This window comes from Pseudopipra pipra, chromosome 3, assembly GCF_036250125.1.
Source record: "Pseudopipra pipra isolate bDixPip1 chromosome 3, bDixPip1.hap1, whole genome shotgun sequence".
Classification (NCBI taxonomy): Eukaryota; Metazoa; Chordata; class Aves; order Passeriformes; family Pipridae; genus Pseudopipra; species Pseudopipra pipra.
Window position 1 is genome coordinate 51,625,439 of NC_087551.1, and position 14,012 is coordinate 51,639,450.

At 37.3% G+C, this 14,012-nt stretch overlaps 1 protein-coding gene across 1 annotated transcript in view; it reads left to right on the plus strand.

Moving 5' to 3' along the window:
* The first annotated feature begins 5,262 nt into the window (after positions 1-5,262).
* ESR1 (estrogen receptor 1) overlaps positions 5,263-14,012 on the plus strand; it is a 154,414-nt gene continuing 145,664 nt past the window's right edge. The window contains 1 exon segment of the mRNA XM_064649177.1: positions 5,263-5,382. Coding sequence (XP_064505247.1) covers positions 5,358-5,382 — 25 coding nt within the window. The 5' untranslated portion in view covers positions 5,263-5,357.

The following is a 14,012-nucleotide window of genomic DNA, read 5'->3' on the forward strand; positions in this document are numbered from 1 at the left end:
CTGCTAAAACCAATACATATTCGTATTGGTTTTTTTCTGTTATTTTCTATTTTTTCTATATTTAGAATATATATTTAAAATATTTATAAATATATAAAAATATATTTCATATATATATATATATTTAAAATATTCTATTATTTCCATATTTTCTATTAAGCACTAATGATCTTGGTGTTGGGGAACAGAAAAATGTGTGTTAAGAGCTTCTGGGTACTCTTGAGACCATTAAAAAGAGTGTTGGAAGGAGAAGGGAAACTGCCTGCTGACTTGAATGTACTTTGTCTCTCTTAATGCTCAACAGCTGTAACAAGGATATGAATTTGTTTAACCATTTGATTTAAACAATTTCTAATATTATGTCTCTAGAACTTCATATGTTCATGTAAATCCTGACCTTTCTTGAACAGATGATGATAATGATGACAACGCAAATGTTATTGAATAGCATATGGGAAATACGAGGCCTAAATAATGTATTTGATTGCTGATGATCAAGCAAGAACCTAAGCAAGAACCTAAGTTTATTGCAAGGATGTTTTATTTGAATAAATCTGTTCCAGGTTTTCTATAAAAGTTTCCATGCTCTTGACCCTGTCCACCTACTTAGATATGTAGTTGTTTGGTGCATACTCTTTTGATTATATTTTTCTGAACGTACAGTTTTAGTCCTGCATTAAAGGCTAAATTCCAGTTGTACAGACTCTAAATTGATTAATATTAGGTGACAGAAAAGAAGTAAGTAAGGACTTTCCTTATTAAAGAGATTGAATTTGCATGAGTTACTACAACAAAACAGTTGTTCAAGTTACATTGTGTCAAAACAACCTAACGTCTCAGCTACATTTAAAATATGGCATATACATATTTTGACTTTTTTTAAATTGAAAAAGAACCTGGTAGCCTTCTTCAAAACAAACAAGCAAACAAAAGAATTGTAGATCTCCAGTCTTTGCAACAGTTTGGTAGAATAGATTGTAATTGTGACATACTGATGGCTGGCACAGCAGGTAGTGGATAATACTATATAGCCTGACATTTCCCTACTTTTTGCTATTTCTCTGCATAAAACTGGCTTTTCTACTGAGAATACTGACTGAAAGGTGTCTTAGATGTATAAAGTGTTATTATTTATGCAAACAGATTAAGAATTATATTCTATTTCCATTCTCTTCTTAAAGCACAAAATTAGTCAATAAGTGATAGCATTTCTATTGTGAATTGTTTTATCTGCTAGGGAGAAAAAAGTCTTCAGTAGAAGCAGTCATCCCCAGAATAGGAGAGTTATGTTTCATTATTCCTTTAGAACATATTGGATAATTTTTTTCCCCAGGAGGTAGGGATATGATCTCTTTGTTTTATATCACTACTTGGTATCTTCAATCATAGAAGGTCACTAATTTAAATATCTTACATGAGGATGGAGTTTTCCAGGAGAATGGTTTGTGAGCAAATGTTAGTGTTTAGATCAGGTGTATCACCACACACTAGTAAATTTGCAGAGATATGTGTGGTGAATTCAAATAAATTAGGGAGGCCATCATATACAGAGGATTATGTTTAGGCTCTTAAAGGCCTATTTTAGCACAAGGATTACTACAGTTTGTTCAAATGGCTGTGGATTACATTTATACACAGGAGAGATTAAGAAAGAGTGATATTATTTATTCCTGTTTGGATGTTAACACTAAAATGTATAGTAGATTTTTGCTCTAAATTAAGTGCATAGGGAAGGATGAACATATTATTAATCTATTTCTGTATATTTATATCAAAATTTCTCACTAACTGTACGTAAAAATGTCCCTCTAGGACATATGGGAACTTGGTGATAGCAGTAAGAATTAAATTTTTAGGGGGTGGTGAAGTAAAACTATTTTGAGGATATATTAGTATTGCAAATAAAAAAGGGTCCAAATACTGTGTTTATCCATGGGCATGAAATAACTTGCTGGCCCTGCTATTTTACTTCTTCAGTATTCTATTAATTTATGAAGAGACTATCTCAGAGAATTGGTTCAATTTAGTCAGTCCGAGATATAAGTGAGCCCACAGCTTGAAAAAAATGACTTGATTTCTTCTGTCTCAAGAATTATGCTACCCGACAAGAAGGTAAAATAGGGATATATGTTTCTAGCAATTTAAATTTGTAAAACTGTTCTGCACACTGCTTTTAATAGTATTCTTTAACTATCTATGAATTGATTTTTTTTTTTTTTTTTTGAAAATAATAATGTAATATCAGGGCAGGTCAACATATTAGTGTTTGTTCCAAATATACTTACAGTAGAAATTTGATAAACTAATAAATACATATTGGACAGTATCTGAAAAAATAAGTGGAGTATTGAAATGCAATATTTATCAAATTGCTCATTTGATGAATGCTGATTTAAGAAATTGGCTACTAAGTACTGAGTTAGGGTTAAGGTTATGGAACTGGTGAAGGGTCCAAAGCACAAGTCTTGTGAGGAGTGGCTGAGGGAGCTAGGAGTGTTTAATCTGGAGAAAAGGAGACTGAGGGGGGACCTTATCACTGCCTACAACTTCCTGAAAGGAGGGTGTAGAGAGGTGGCAGTCAGTGTGTTCTCCCTAGTAACAAGTGACAAGATGAGAAGAAATGGCCTTCAGCTGTACCAGGGGAGGTTCAGGTTGAATATTAGGACAAATTTCTTCACCAAAAGGGTTGTCAAACACTGGAACAGGCTGCCCAGGGAAGTGGTTGAGTCCCCATTCCTGGAGGTATTTAAAAGATGTGTAGGTGTGGCACTGAGGAACATGTTTTAGTGGTGGACTTGGGAGTGCGGGGTTAATAGTTGGAGTTGATGATTGTTAAGATATTTTTTCAATGTAAACAACTTTATTATTATATACATATCAGTGTTAAGAAAATTGGGGGAAACAGGCATGTGGAATAATATGGATGCCCTGGTTACAACTGTATAAACAGCTGTTCTACTGTGTTCCAAGTATTCCTCACTCTGTATTAAGGTCCAGCATACATTGACATGCTCTCTATTTTCACCCAAGGCTTTGAACTCTGTCTGGTGGATGGTGTACTTCCTCCCTACTATGCTTTTATCCCACAAAGGTGCATTTATTTCCCTAATTTGGCATTCCTTTAGCCATTTAGTTCACTGTCTTTGCCTAGGTTTGTTTTCCATAGGATTACATTCTCAGCCCATTGATTTACCTATGGTGGAATATTGTAGCATAGCCTCCACCCTATGTGTTTTGCAGCTTTCATAATTCCAAATGATAAATAAAATAGGGAGAAATAGGACACAAAGCATATAAAATAAGCTGTGTGTTTGGCCTCAGAGATGATTTGCAGTATGTTTTGGATGTAGAGTGAGAACACTGAGAAAGACATTAGCACTTACCTAGAACTTCTCTGAAATATAGTAAAGCATGCTATTGTTACATTTAAAATTGACCCAAGAGATGATTTTTCATACAGGTTTCTAAAATCAATGGTCAGGATGTAGCTGAAGATGATTTACTGTAGTAATTTTTTTTAAGAGCTATGATAGAATTGTTGACACATTGACACATTGTTGTGTGTATTTATTTTGGTGTCCCAGTACGTCTCTTACTGACATCAGTGGAAAGCTTCCATCCACTTCAAGTTTGCCACATTACCTGCAAAATGGCACAATTTAAGTTGTGTAATGCTTTTCCTAAGACCACAGTGATAAAAGTCATGTATCTGGTAGAATACTTGGAAGCATGTACACAGTAATATGTACTATGCATTTCAAAAAGTATTTTTTCAGGAAAAACCCCCACCAAATATTTCAGATTTAGTAGTTTTAAAAAGGTTTTCTTTGTATTTAAATAACCAATGGCAACAGCTCTGGTGTATTCTTCTATACTACTACTCCTTTGAGTCAATGTTCAAGTTTCACCACTGTTAATAAGAATGGGGAAGATACAAAGGGTCTTTTTATGCTATCATGTTTATGTGGACTTATCCAAAATGAATTTTTCACGGTGAGGTATATCCTGCAGAATAAAACAGATAATTTTTTTTAATATCAAAGTATCTATCTTGATTGAAGATATTCTCTAATGGTGCATATATTTTGATACAGTTGTACATTTCTTTTTGGGAAAACTAATCTGAGATTGTTCTGTTGATAAAAATTACCTTTGGATTTTTTTCCCCCTTTCAACTAAAGGAGAATAAGTTGGTTTCTTGGCTCATATTCATATTATTTTAATTTTTCTTGTGGAGTGGGAGCCTGCTATGTAGGATTTTGCATTGGAGTCTCTACTCCTGTGTTTATCCAGAAGTCCTTGTGAGCCATTTGCATTGAAAGGGTGGGATTTTGAATATTTTTGCCTTATGACTGCAAGGTGAGGGTGATTGCATTTAAGGATTATAACAAGAAATTGTTTCCTGTCCTTGTCCTGTTAAAATATGCAGCATATTTCTCTTTTCCTTGGTCACAGTTTCTCTACTGATGTTTGCATTTTTCAGTAAACTCTCTTTCTACAATAACTGTCCTCACATTCACTAGAAACAAGAAAATGCTTGTTACCTTTTGTAACATGTATCTCCTGTAATCCTAAGACTGATATTTTGCTGGAACCTCTTTTCTATAAGCTTTACAAAGCAGGAAGAGCTGCTGTTCTAAGAGGGATAACTAAACAGAAACCTTAAAATCAGAATATATTTTATTGTCATACAGAACTTGCATTTGGTCACTAACTCATCTGTTCAGCTTTTGCTTCAGATTCTTTACACCTTCTCTCTTTTTATAACTGCAGTTTTATGGTGCATGTTTTACAAAGTATGCAACCATATTTTTTACTTATGATAAAGTTGAAAGCAATCTTCAAAATGTGTTTACAGCTTGCCCGATTATCTTAAGAGCATATGCTTTTTAAAAAATTGCTTCCTCTCTACAAACAAACTACTAGAAACCTTAGCCTGAAAATGAAAGTGGTTCCAATGGTGGGAGTTTATTTTTAAACTGCGATAGATTTATTTTTAAATTTCATAAATCTTATATACTTTTAAGGTCTGGTAATTTATTGAGATTTACTAGAGCAGTTAACAGGTTTACTTATGTACAGACATGGGCTGAGATTTATGGCAGAGAACACTTCCCGTGTATTGAAAGGGTAGCCGATGCCGGATTGCAAAGTTCAAGGCATTATCCATTTTTCAGCACAGCCTAAGTTCCCATCTAAGTTTATCACCTTTTGCTCCTAAGGGTGTGTTATTGTGCCTGCAATATGTCTTTTCTGGTAAATGTGTTTCTGGTTCAGCTTCCTTGCTCCCAAGACTTTTCTATTTTGGTTCCCGGTGTCATGTGATCCCCCTGGCCAGTGAGAGCCCCGCAGAGGGAATGGCAACAGCCTGCTGGGAGCAATGTAAGTCAGAAAAAACCTCTTGGTTTTTGCAGTTTCTGTCCCTCACACTCAATTTTAAATGCTGCTTTTACCCTGAACCTTTGCTGGGCACACCTAGGAATACCTGTGGAAATGCTTAGAAGTTAGGTGTTTTGGTTCGGATTTATTTTTTCCTCTTTCAAATGTTACTTTCTTACTATGTTCCCTTTTTCCTGTGTCCTGCAGTGTCGTTAAGAAGCCTAAAAAAGTGACAGAAAACAGACCAAAGGCATTGCAAGTGTTGATTAAAGTATGTTTTAAGGTGAATATTTCAGGTGTAGTAGTACTTTATTTAACATGTGCTATAGACAGTGCCAAAAATCCTGTGCTGCCGTTGAGAAAGAATGATATGACCCCCTCCTCCTCCCCCAGCTCCTTAGTCAAAACCGATCATTTAGGTATAAGGAAAATAGTAAACAAGATTATCTGCACTCACAAGCTGATGCTTTTACCAATTGGCTGAGACATAATGGGGAAAGGACTTCTTTCAATTAAAGGGCAGTCATGTACCGAAGGCAGTGTATTATTTTTCTGGTATGAATGAAGGGAAATACTGTATTTTGATCTCAGCTGGTGCTGAGCAATACTTAGAGCGTATGATGTTGAAATAATGTATTTAGTGAGATTTATAATTTTATCGTAGGGGTGCTTCCTGGTACAAAGTAAGAGTCTTATCTATTTTTTAACACAGGCTCAGAACTCAGTTGTTAAAATTTACCTGGTAATTACTACTGAGTAATGGTTTTGTCTAATTTAACTATATATTTTTTTAATTGGATAAAAATGATTTTTCAGAAATCATTTTCCCCCATAGTAGGAAATAGGTATGTTTTACTTAATTTCTGTTTAATTGTGGGGGTTTGGCTTTTGTTTTTATTTTATTTGTTTTTATTTTTCATTCTTATAAACTACGTGTGCTTCCTTTGGAGTCTCATTTTACATTTTGGAGTTATCTTTTAAGTATTTCTAAGCTTATTTTAAATTTGTGTCCCTAAGTGATATGCCTTGGAAAAAAGGTGTAATGAAATAAGCTGGAATCTTCTGATTTCCTTTCATGACCTATAGCCTGGACCCCATATCACATCACTTTAAGGTGCCGAGGCCATTACTGCACTTTTCTTTATTTTCTTTGTGTTGCTGATCTATATCCTAATGACCAGGCATTAAATGAAGGACTGTTGGAAATCTTTCTTCTCTTTCCCCCCTGCCCCACATTACTTTTGAACAGAGAAATTTTACTTAATGGTTACCAAAGGGCATGTTAGGTGTTTGGCACAGTTCCTCCCATCATCACTGGTGCTGAAAAAGAGAAGTCCCAAATTCTGTGTTTGTTGAATTGCTGCAGTGTCAGAAGCGCAACAGAATCTATGTGTAAATATCTGACTCAGAAACAGAAAACAATTAGAAAAAGCAATCCTTGTGCAAACTGGATGAAACTTATGAGCCAGTCTTTCAGAACTTTTGTTTAAAGGTTTGCGTGGTTGGTTTTGATGATAAAGTGAAGCAAGTGCAAAACTGAAGGTCGTTTATACTGATTTAAAAAAAAAGAAGTTTATTCATTAGATTATAATCCCATTACTAACCCAGTGTGGCCTATTTGCCTTTGCTTCATGAGTTTACACAGTACTGTTGCACACATAATGGGAATTTTGAGACTGCACCTCAGAGCTGGGTTCCCTGTTGCTTCCCACAACTTAATGCTTGGACTTGTGAGCACAAGTCTCCAGCTTAAGAATTGTGCCAATTTCTGTGGTAACCAGAGAATGGCACTTGGTAAAATACAATGACTAAAATTAGAGGATCTGTTTTATCACTTCTGTCTCTTCTTTGCATGGTTGTATGGTTTTGTTTTGTTTTGTCTACTGGCTTATTTGCTTCATTCATGCTCATCTGTCATCTTTGTTTCTGAAAAAGAACATAACATAATAAAAAGAGGGAATACATTCAGTAAAAAACTGTACTGTGAGGACAGTCAACCAGTGGTGCAGGTTTCCAGAGAGGTTGTGGAGTGTCCACTGTCAGAGGTTTTCAGAACTCAATTGGACTCAACTATGACTCTGAGTAACCTGCTGTGGGTGACCCTGCTTGAGCAGAGGATTGTACTAGATGATGGGGGCCCTGAGGTCTTTCCCAGCCACAGCAATCCTGTTAGTCTCTGAGAATTTCCCCGCCACCATTTGGAGTGGTAGACAGCACCACTACTTTAGGGGGAAATCGGAAGTCATGTGTAGACTTTAATCTTGGACTTCCACTCTTGTATTTTAGACCTTGTCGTTTTGCTGCCTCAGTTCAGTTATTATTCAGTTATTAACCATTTGTTTGGAGCGATGGCCGTGCTTGTCTTGCTGGCATTGCCTAATACATGCCACCTGAAATGTCACCTCCGAGCAAGCGATAGCGGACTGTGTGTAGGACTTCTTTCACCTCTTTCTCTCAGCTACTCGAAGTTACTTCTGGCAGCAGTCTCTAATCCCATGTCTTTTTTCTGCTGCCTCCTGAGGCACCACAGTGTAGCACAGTGGTAGGGGGAGACACTGGGGGAAAGAGAATGAGAAAATTAAGAATAAAATTAATGAGAGTACTGTGGGAGAAGTGTAAGTAGAAAGTGACGAGACAGAGCCAATGTGGACTGAGTTCCTGCACATGTCTTGCTGCTCTACTTGAATCTCACTGTGGAATCTCCAGAAGCTGAGGAAGCAGTGCAGGAGCTTGCACAGGCCATGCCAGGGTTTATGGAAGGAAGGAAGGAAGGAAGGAAGGAAGAAGTAAACCTCCTGGGAGAAAACTTGAGAGGCTATGGAAAAGCATTAAGCCCCAGTCTCATACACAGTATGTGGAGTTGTACTCTTGAGGCCTGATGAGTGGCAAGGAAACACGAGATCATTTAGTAGGAAATGAAAGTACAAAAGTAGTGAAAAGAGAAAATAGAATTTTAAAATTTTTTTATATATATATATAACAGCATAAAATGCACAGGAAAAGTGTAGAGTTTTCATTTAATATCTTTCACACTATCATATGGATATAATTTTAAATAAAAATGGCAAAAACTAATATCTTAACTTGTGTTTCAAAAAGATTATTTAAAATCTTTTTCTTCCATAATGGTATAGGTGATGGTTCTGCTAAAATTTTGTTTATCTTTATGAGACTTGAACACTTGTCCTGAAAGTTATTGCCAACATAGAACCAAACAGGTGTGACCGTTAATAAATTCAGACTGGAGCTGGAAATGTAGATGGGTGCAGTCTTCCAATAGAGGGGTAGGCTAAGACATGTCCCTATTTACAACAGTCTCAGGGAGTTGGCTGCAGGAGTTGAAGGTTTGGTAGGAAGGACTCAGTGACTCAGATGGCTATTTCCATTTCTGGCTCAATAGTGTAATTGGAATTTAGACACAGTATCTTTTCCTGAACAAGACAATTACTTACTGCAGACAAAAAACCAGAATATTGTCAGTTCACCACTGAAGTACGGTCTAAAATCTAAATGATAAAACTTGCATATTTTTTAAAGTGTAAGTAATATTTGATCTTGAAAATATTTTTTGTGGTATTTTTCTATATTTTTATTAATGTGCAGATAGAAACGATAGTTTTAGTGCAAAGTTCTATAGATACTAAAAATATAATTTGTGTTTGGTTATTTTAAGAAATGGAATAGTTAAAGGAGAATAATCTGCAATGAAACAAGGCTGGAATTATGTAGATACGTTTCAAATATTTTGTTTTTTAAAGAGTCTAATTACAATTCTATATAGAACTACTAGTTTTGTGTCTATTCATTTCTAAATAGCTTTCATTGACAGTTTTTATGGCTTTCAATAGCACAGCAGTTACGGGTTAGATTTGCTAAATTAGCTTGGGGACTATTGTAACTGTCTATTCAGTCCTTATATCGTCTATGGCAGCTAAACATAAGCACCATAAAGCCAAAATTGGTCAGATCTGAATTTTTTCGAAGCACTTGGTTTGAAATCCAAACAAACAGAAAACTAAATCTTCTTTAGATTTTGTTTGTTCTCTGGAGCTTGGTGGGTAACTTACGTGTAACTGCCTATAGTTTTGCCTCCTGTATTCTTCAAGTGGAGATAAACTGGTTCTGCTTTCACAAATAAGGTAATTGAGATTTTGTTTTGCAGTTATACAGTGGGACGCATTTCATAGCTGGGTCTCATTTTATTAGCATCACCAATTTTGAGGTGATGGACTTGAATGGTATTTGTGGGTTCATGTTGTTATATTGTTATAAATCAACAACCTGCTTATTCATTCCAAAATACCATTAATCTCAGACTGTGCTGAGGCCGGTAGGCAAATATATCCACAACTGTTGCCAAGCTGTATCCCCACTATCCCAAGAAATCATTCAATTTCTGCTTGTATTATCCTCCTCTGTCTTTATCTGGAGGGTGCTTTCTGTACAGGCATTGATATCTTGCTTGGACACCTTCAGATATGAAAGCAACCCTGAACTCTTAATTTCATGTGCTCATTAGAAGGCCGATGGCACAAGAGAAAGAAGTGACACTGTCCCAGCCAGTCTGATTGTTCTGTCAACCTACACTTATTGTAATTTAAGCTGGGCACATATCTTGTGGGTTTGTTTCTTGTCCTAATTTGTCATATGTGTTGCAATATCCACTTGAGCAGTTGCTTTGTAACAAACATGACTGCCTTCTGATGATATTTCTGTATATGTTGGTGTACCGGTGCCATGACCCATTGGTAGGGGTGCAATGTTTGTTGTAAATTCTCACCAGGCTGAACAATGACCAGTTGGGGGAGTGGGTTGGCTCAGTTGGTTAGAGCATGGTGCTAATCATGCCAAGGTTGTGGGTTCAATCTCCATACAGGCCATTCACTTAAGAGTTGGGCTTGATGATCTTTGTGGGTCCCTTCCAACTCAGAACATTCTGTGAATATCTGTGAAGATGCCAGACCATGAGTCAGGAAACTCTTGTGCCAGAGTTAGTTGCCTTAACTCCGGCAACCAGCCCGTTTTAGACAGTTGACTAACAAGCCCTTAAATTCTTTCTAAAAAATGGTGGCTAACAAGCTCTTGGATTTTGTATAGTACATGGCAGTAAGTTCTCATCCCACAACAAACTTCTCAAGGGTGCTGGTTCACAAGCCACAAAACACTTCCACAAGCTCCCCACTCCCACTCCCTACTTCAGTAGGTAGAGTACAGAGTGAAAGCCATGCTTTGCCCAGGCAAAGCAAGGGAGGAGAAAAATAAAGACAGAAAAGGGAGAGAGAGAACAAAGAATATCATCAGTCCTTAGATCCCCTGTTGGTCTGCTGTGTGAATGGTCCGGACCTGGGGTAAACAATGAGAATGAAAGATAAAGAGAAAAAAAAGAGAGCAAGGGGGCCCAATGTGCTTTCCTTTATACCTAACCTCATGCAGCCTCTTAAGTAAACTAGATTTTTCCCACCATTTTGGTCACACATGCACAGCCAGCCCTTTGAGCCCTTTCCAGGAAGTGTGTTGAGGAGGGAGATGGGACTGGTGAGCAGCAAGTTGACCCTCTCCTCCTATCACACTTTTCCTGTCCTGACAGAATGTTGGAGATAAAACATGCTAATGCCTAGTTGCTAGATGCACAAAAGCTTGCTCATACATATACATGCACAGACTTTAAAGCTGGAGGGCATTGGAAAATGAAATTAAATCAGATTTTGTCATATGAATCGAGTGAGCTCATAATTATTTCATTAAAAGCTAATTTTTTATTGGATAGTCTTTCTCTTAATAAAGTGTTTACTTGTGGTGGGTCTGGCTGAGCCAGAACTTATTTCCCCATAGCAGCCCTCACAATGCCGTGCTCTGCATTGGTAGCTAGAGGAGTGTTGATAACACACCTATGTTTTGGCTACTGCTGAGCACAGCACTGCAACATTCATTTTTCAATCCAGGGCGAGATCCTGAGAGGGGACACAAGTAGGCCAGCTGACCCACACTGACCAAGGGGATATTCCATACCATACGACATCAACCCAGATATGAAAGCTGAGGCAAGGAGCAGGAGTGGAGGCACTCCTTATCTCTGATGGCTGCCTGCTGACCACCATTACGTGTGTTGAAGCCCTGCCTCTCAGAGAAGTGGCCGACCATCGCTGCTTATGGAAAGTAGAGATTTAACTGCGAGCTTCTGCTTTGTGCACGCGGATGCTGGTTTTGCTTTCTTTTTGCATAAATATAAACTGCGTTATCGCAACCCACGATTTGTGGTGTTTTCTTTTCCCACCTTACTCTCTCCCTTGTCCGTCTGGGAAGGGCACCGCTGGGAGAGCGGCTGGGTGGGCACCAGGAGTTCAGCCAAGGTGAACCCACCACATTACTCATGCTCACTGGCACAGTTTTGTATGCACAGTGTCCATCACAAACAATGGAAAAATAAATTTAGAGAAAAAGGAAGGTTGACACATATGTAACAGAAGATTACTTCCATAATTCCTTTTGCACTTTTGACAAAAACCTGTCTTTTAAAAAAATATTGATTTGTTTTCTTCCTTTATTTCTTTTCTCTTGAAACCTAGCAACGTGAAGGACGTACTTGTAGAAATGCCTTTAAAAATGAAACAGAAAAATCCAGAGAAAGCTGAGTCAAGAGAGACTCAAGAAACTTCATGAATTAGATGTTGAGTCAATTATGATATTTTTTCTCTTTTAAACAAGCAGTAGACAAAAGCAACTAATTTTTTCCCCCCTCAGGGATTACACTAAGGCAAGTAAGACAAACTGTTTGGCAAATTTGATCTTTGATAACTTAAAGGATTGAAAACCAGACAAAACATTGTACATCTCATTATGTTCAAGGTAAAATTTTTGTGCTGGGTAAATGTATATGTTATGAATTGAGCCCATATCAGATGCGTTGGTGTTAGCCAACCTTCCAACCCAACCTGCTGCCAATGTAAAATAGTGTGTCTTCTGGTTCTGCTTAATACTGGGTTGGCTTAAGTCCTCCCTTTTGGATATCAGGAGTGGGGTAGGACCATGCCTGTTATGCATTGATCTCCTGGCATGGCCTTCCTGGTAGATTTCCAGACATTGGCGTCCATCCCTGTAAATGTCTGTGGTGGGACAGTGAGGGCCTGTTGTTCTAGTTGGCATATAATGCCAGGCACATAGCTTGAGAGTGCCCAAAGAACCAGTCTTATGTTCAGAGCCTAACATCCCTGTGGGGAGTCAGTTTGTGTTTGGCACACTTTTGGAGCAGGGATTTCAGTTTACCCCAAAAGGAATTTGGTTTTTGTACATCCCAGCTGCTCTACAAACCAGGCCAATAAAACCTCAGTACTACTGTGTACAAAGCCGATAACATAGATACAGATTATTTTTATTAACCAATTTCCTTCCCTGGTCTAGCTCACTAGCCAGTCACTAATTTGTCTCAGCACTGTATCTGCTCTGACAAGAGAAATAACTTTCCTAAGGCTGGACTTTCAGGCTTGAGAGTCACCTCTGCTGTTATAGAAACATAATCAGAGGGAGAAACAGACATTTTGGATATAAGTGGAACGTTCTTTCTCTCAAGAAAACCCCTTTCAATCTAATTATGTCTCTAGTGATTGAAGTCTAGTGTATGTGACTTCAGGGCTTCCTGCACACAAAGCAGTTCACCTCTCTTGATCTAAAGAGAAGCAGAAACATTTTGAATTAAGCAGAAACTTATTTCTGTATAGATAATGCATTAGGACTTGCTTCTGCAAAGACACAACCCATAGTGTATCTGATTCATTCTGGTAAGTTTTTGCAATAGTCTCATTTGTTGAATCAAGTCTAGGTTGGATGGCTAACCCAGTACTGAGCTGTCATAGCAACCAGATCATGTAATTTGTTCACGGTGCTTATCCACATTTATCTCAAAGCCCAGTTAGGCTGTTTTTCCTCTCATGAACAGGCTGATCTAGAGCTTCACTGCTCTGTCAGATGAGAAGCTTGTAATTTCCATAGTAAATTTATTTGCAGTGCTAACTTTCTTTCTTTGTCTTAAATAGCTTTTAGGTCTTGATGTTTATGCCTAAGGTATTTATAAGGACTATTCAGCTTTCCTCTCATATTTGTGGGGGGTTTTTTTGTTTGTTTGTTTTGGGGTTTTTTTTGGTCTAAGTGAGTCAAAATTTTAGCCATAATTTGTTTAATATACTCTTCAATCTTCAAATCTTTATTGAGTCCCAGCTGCTATTTCTTCCCATCCTTTATATTGTGAAATCCTTTTCCAACTCATCATGGTTGGCCCTCACCCTTAGTACCCTAACATAAAAAAAACCCAAACCCTTGCAAGTTACTTCTCAAACTTTTTTTTTTTTTTTTTGGCTTGGCTTATTGCATTTTTACATTCAGTCTGTCAGAGTTATATTTTGTCTTTTATTGTGCTCATTAAAGCAGCAGCTTGAGGGTTTTTTTGAAGATCTGCTTCAAATAATAGCTTACATTTTTGCCAGGAGCCAGTAAAGTATGCTTAAAATTTTTTCAATTACCTTTCATACTCTCTAGGCAAATGTTTGCTCTCAATTGATTTTAATTCTTGTTGCTTTCATACCTGTGAAACTGCCCCTTTAAAATGAGAAATCATATATATATATATGATTTGAACTTCA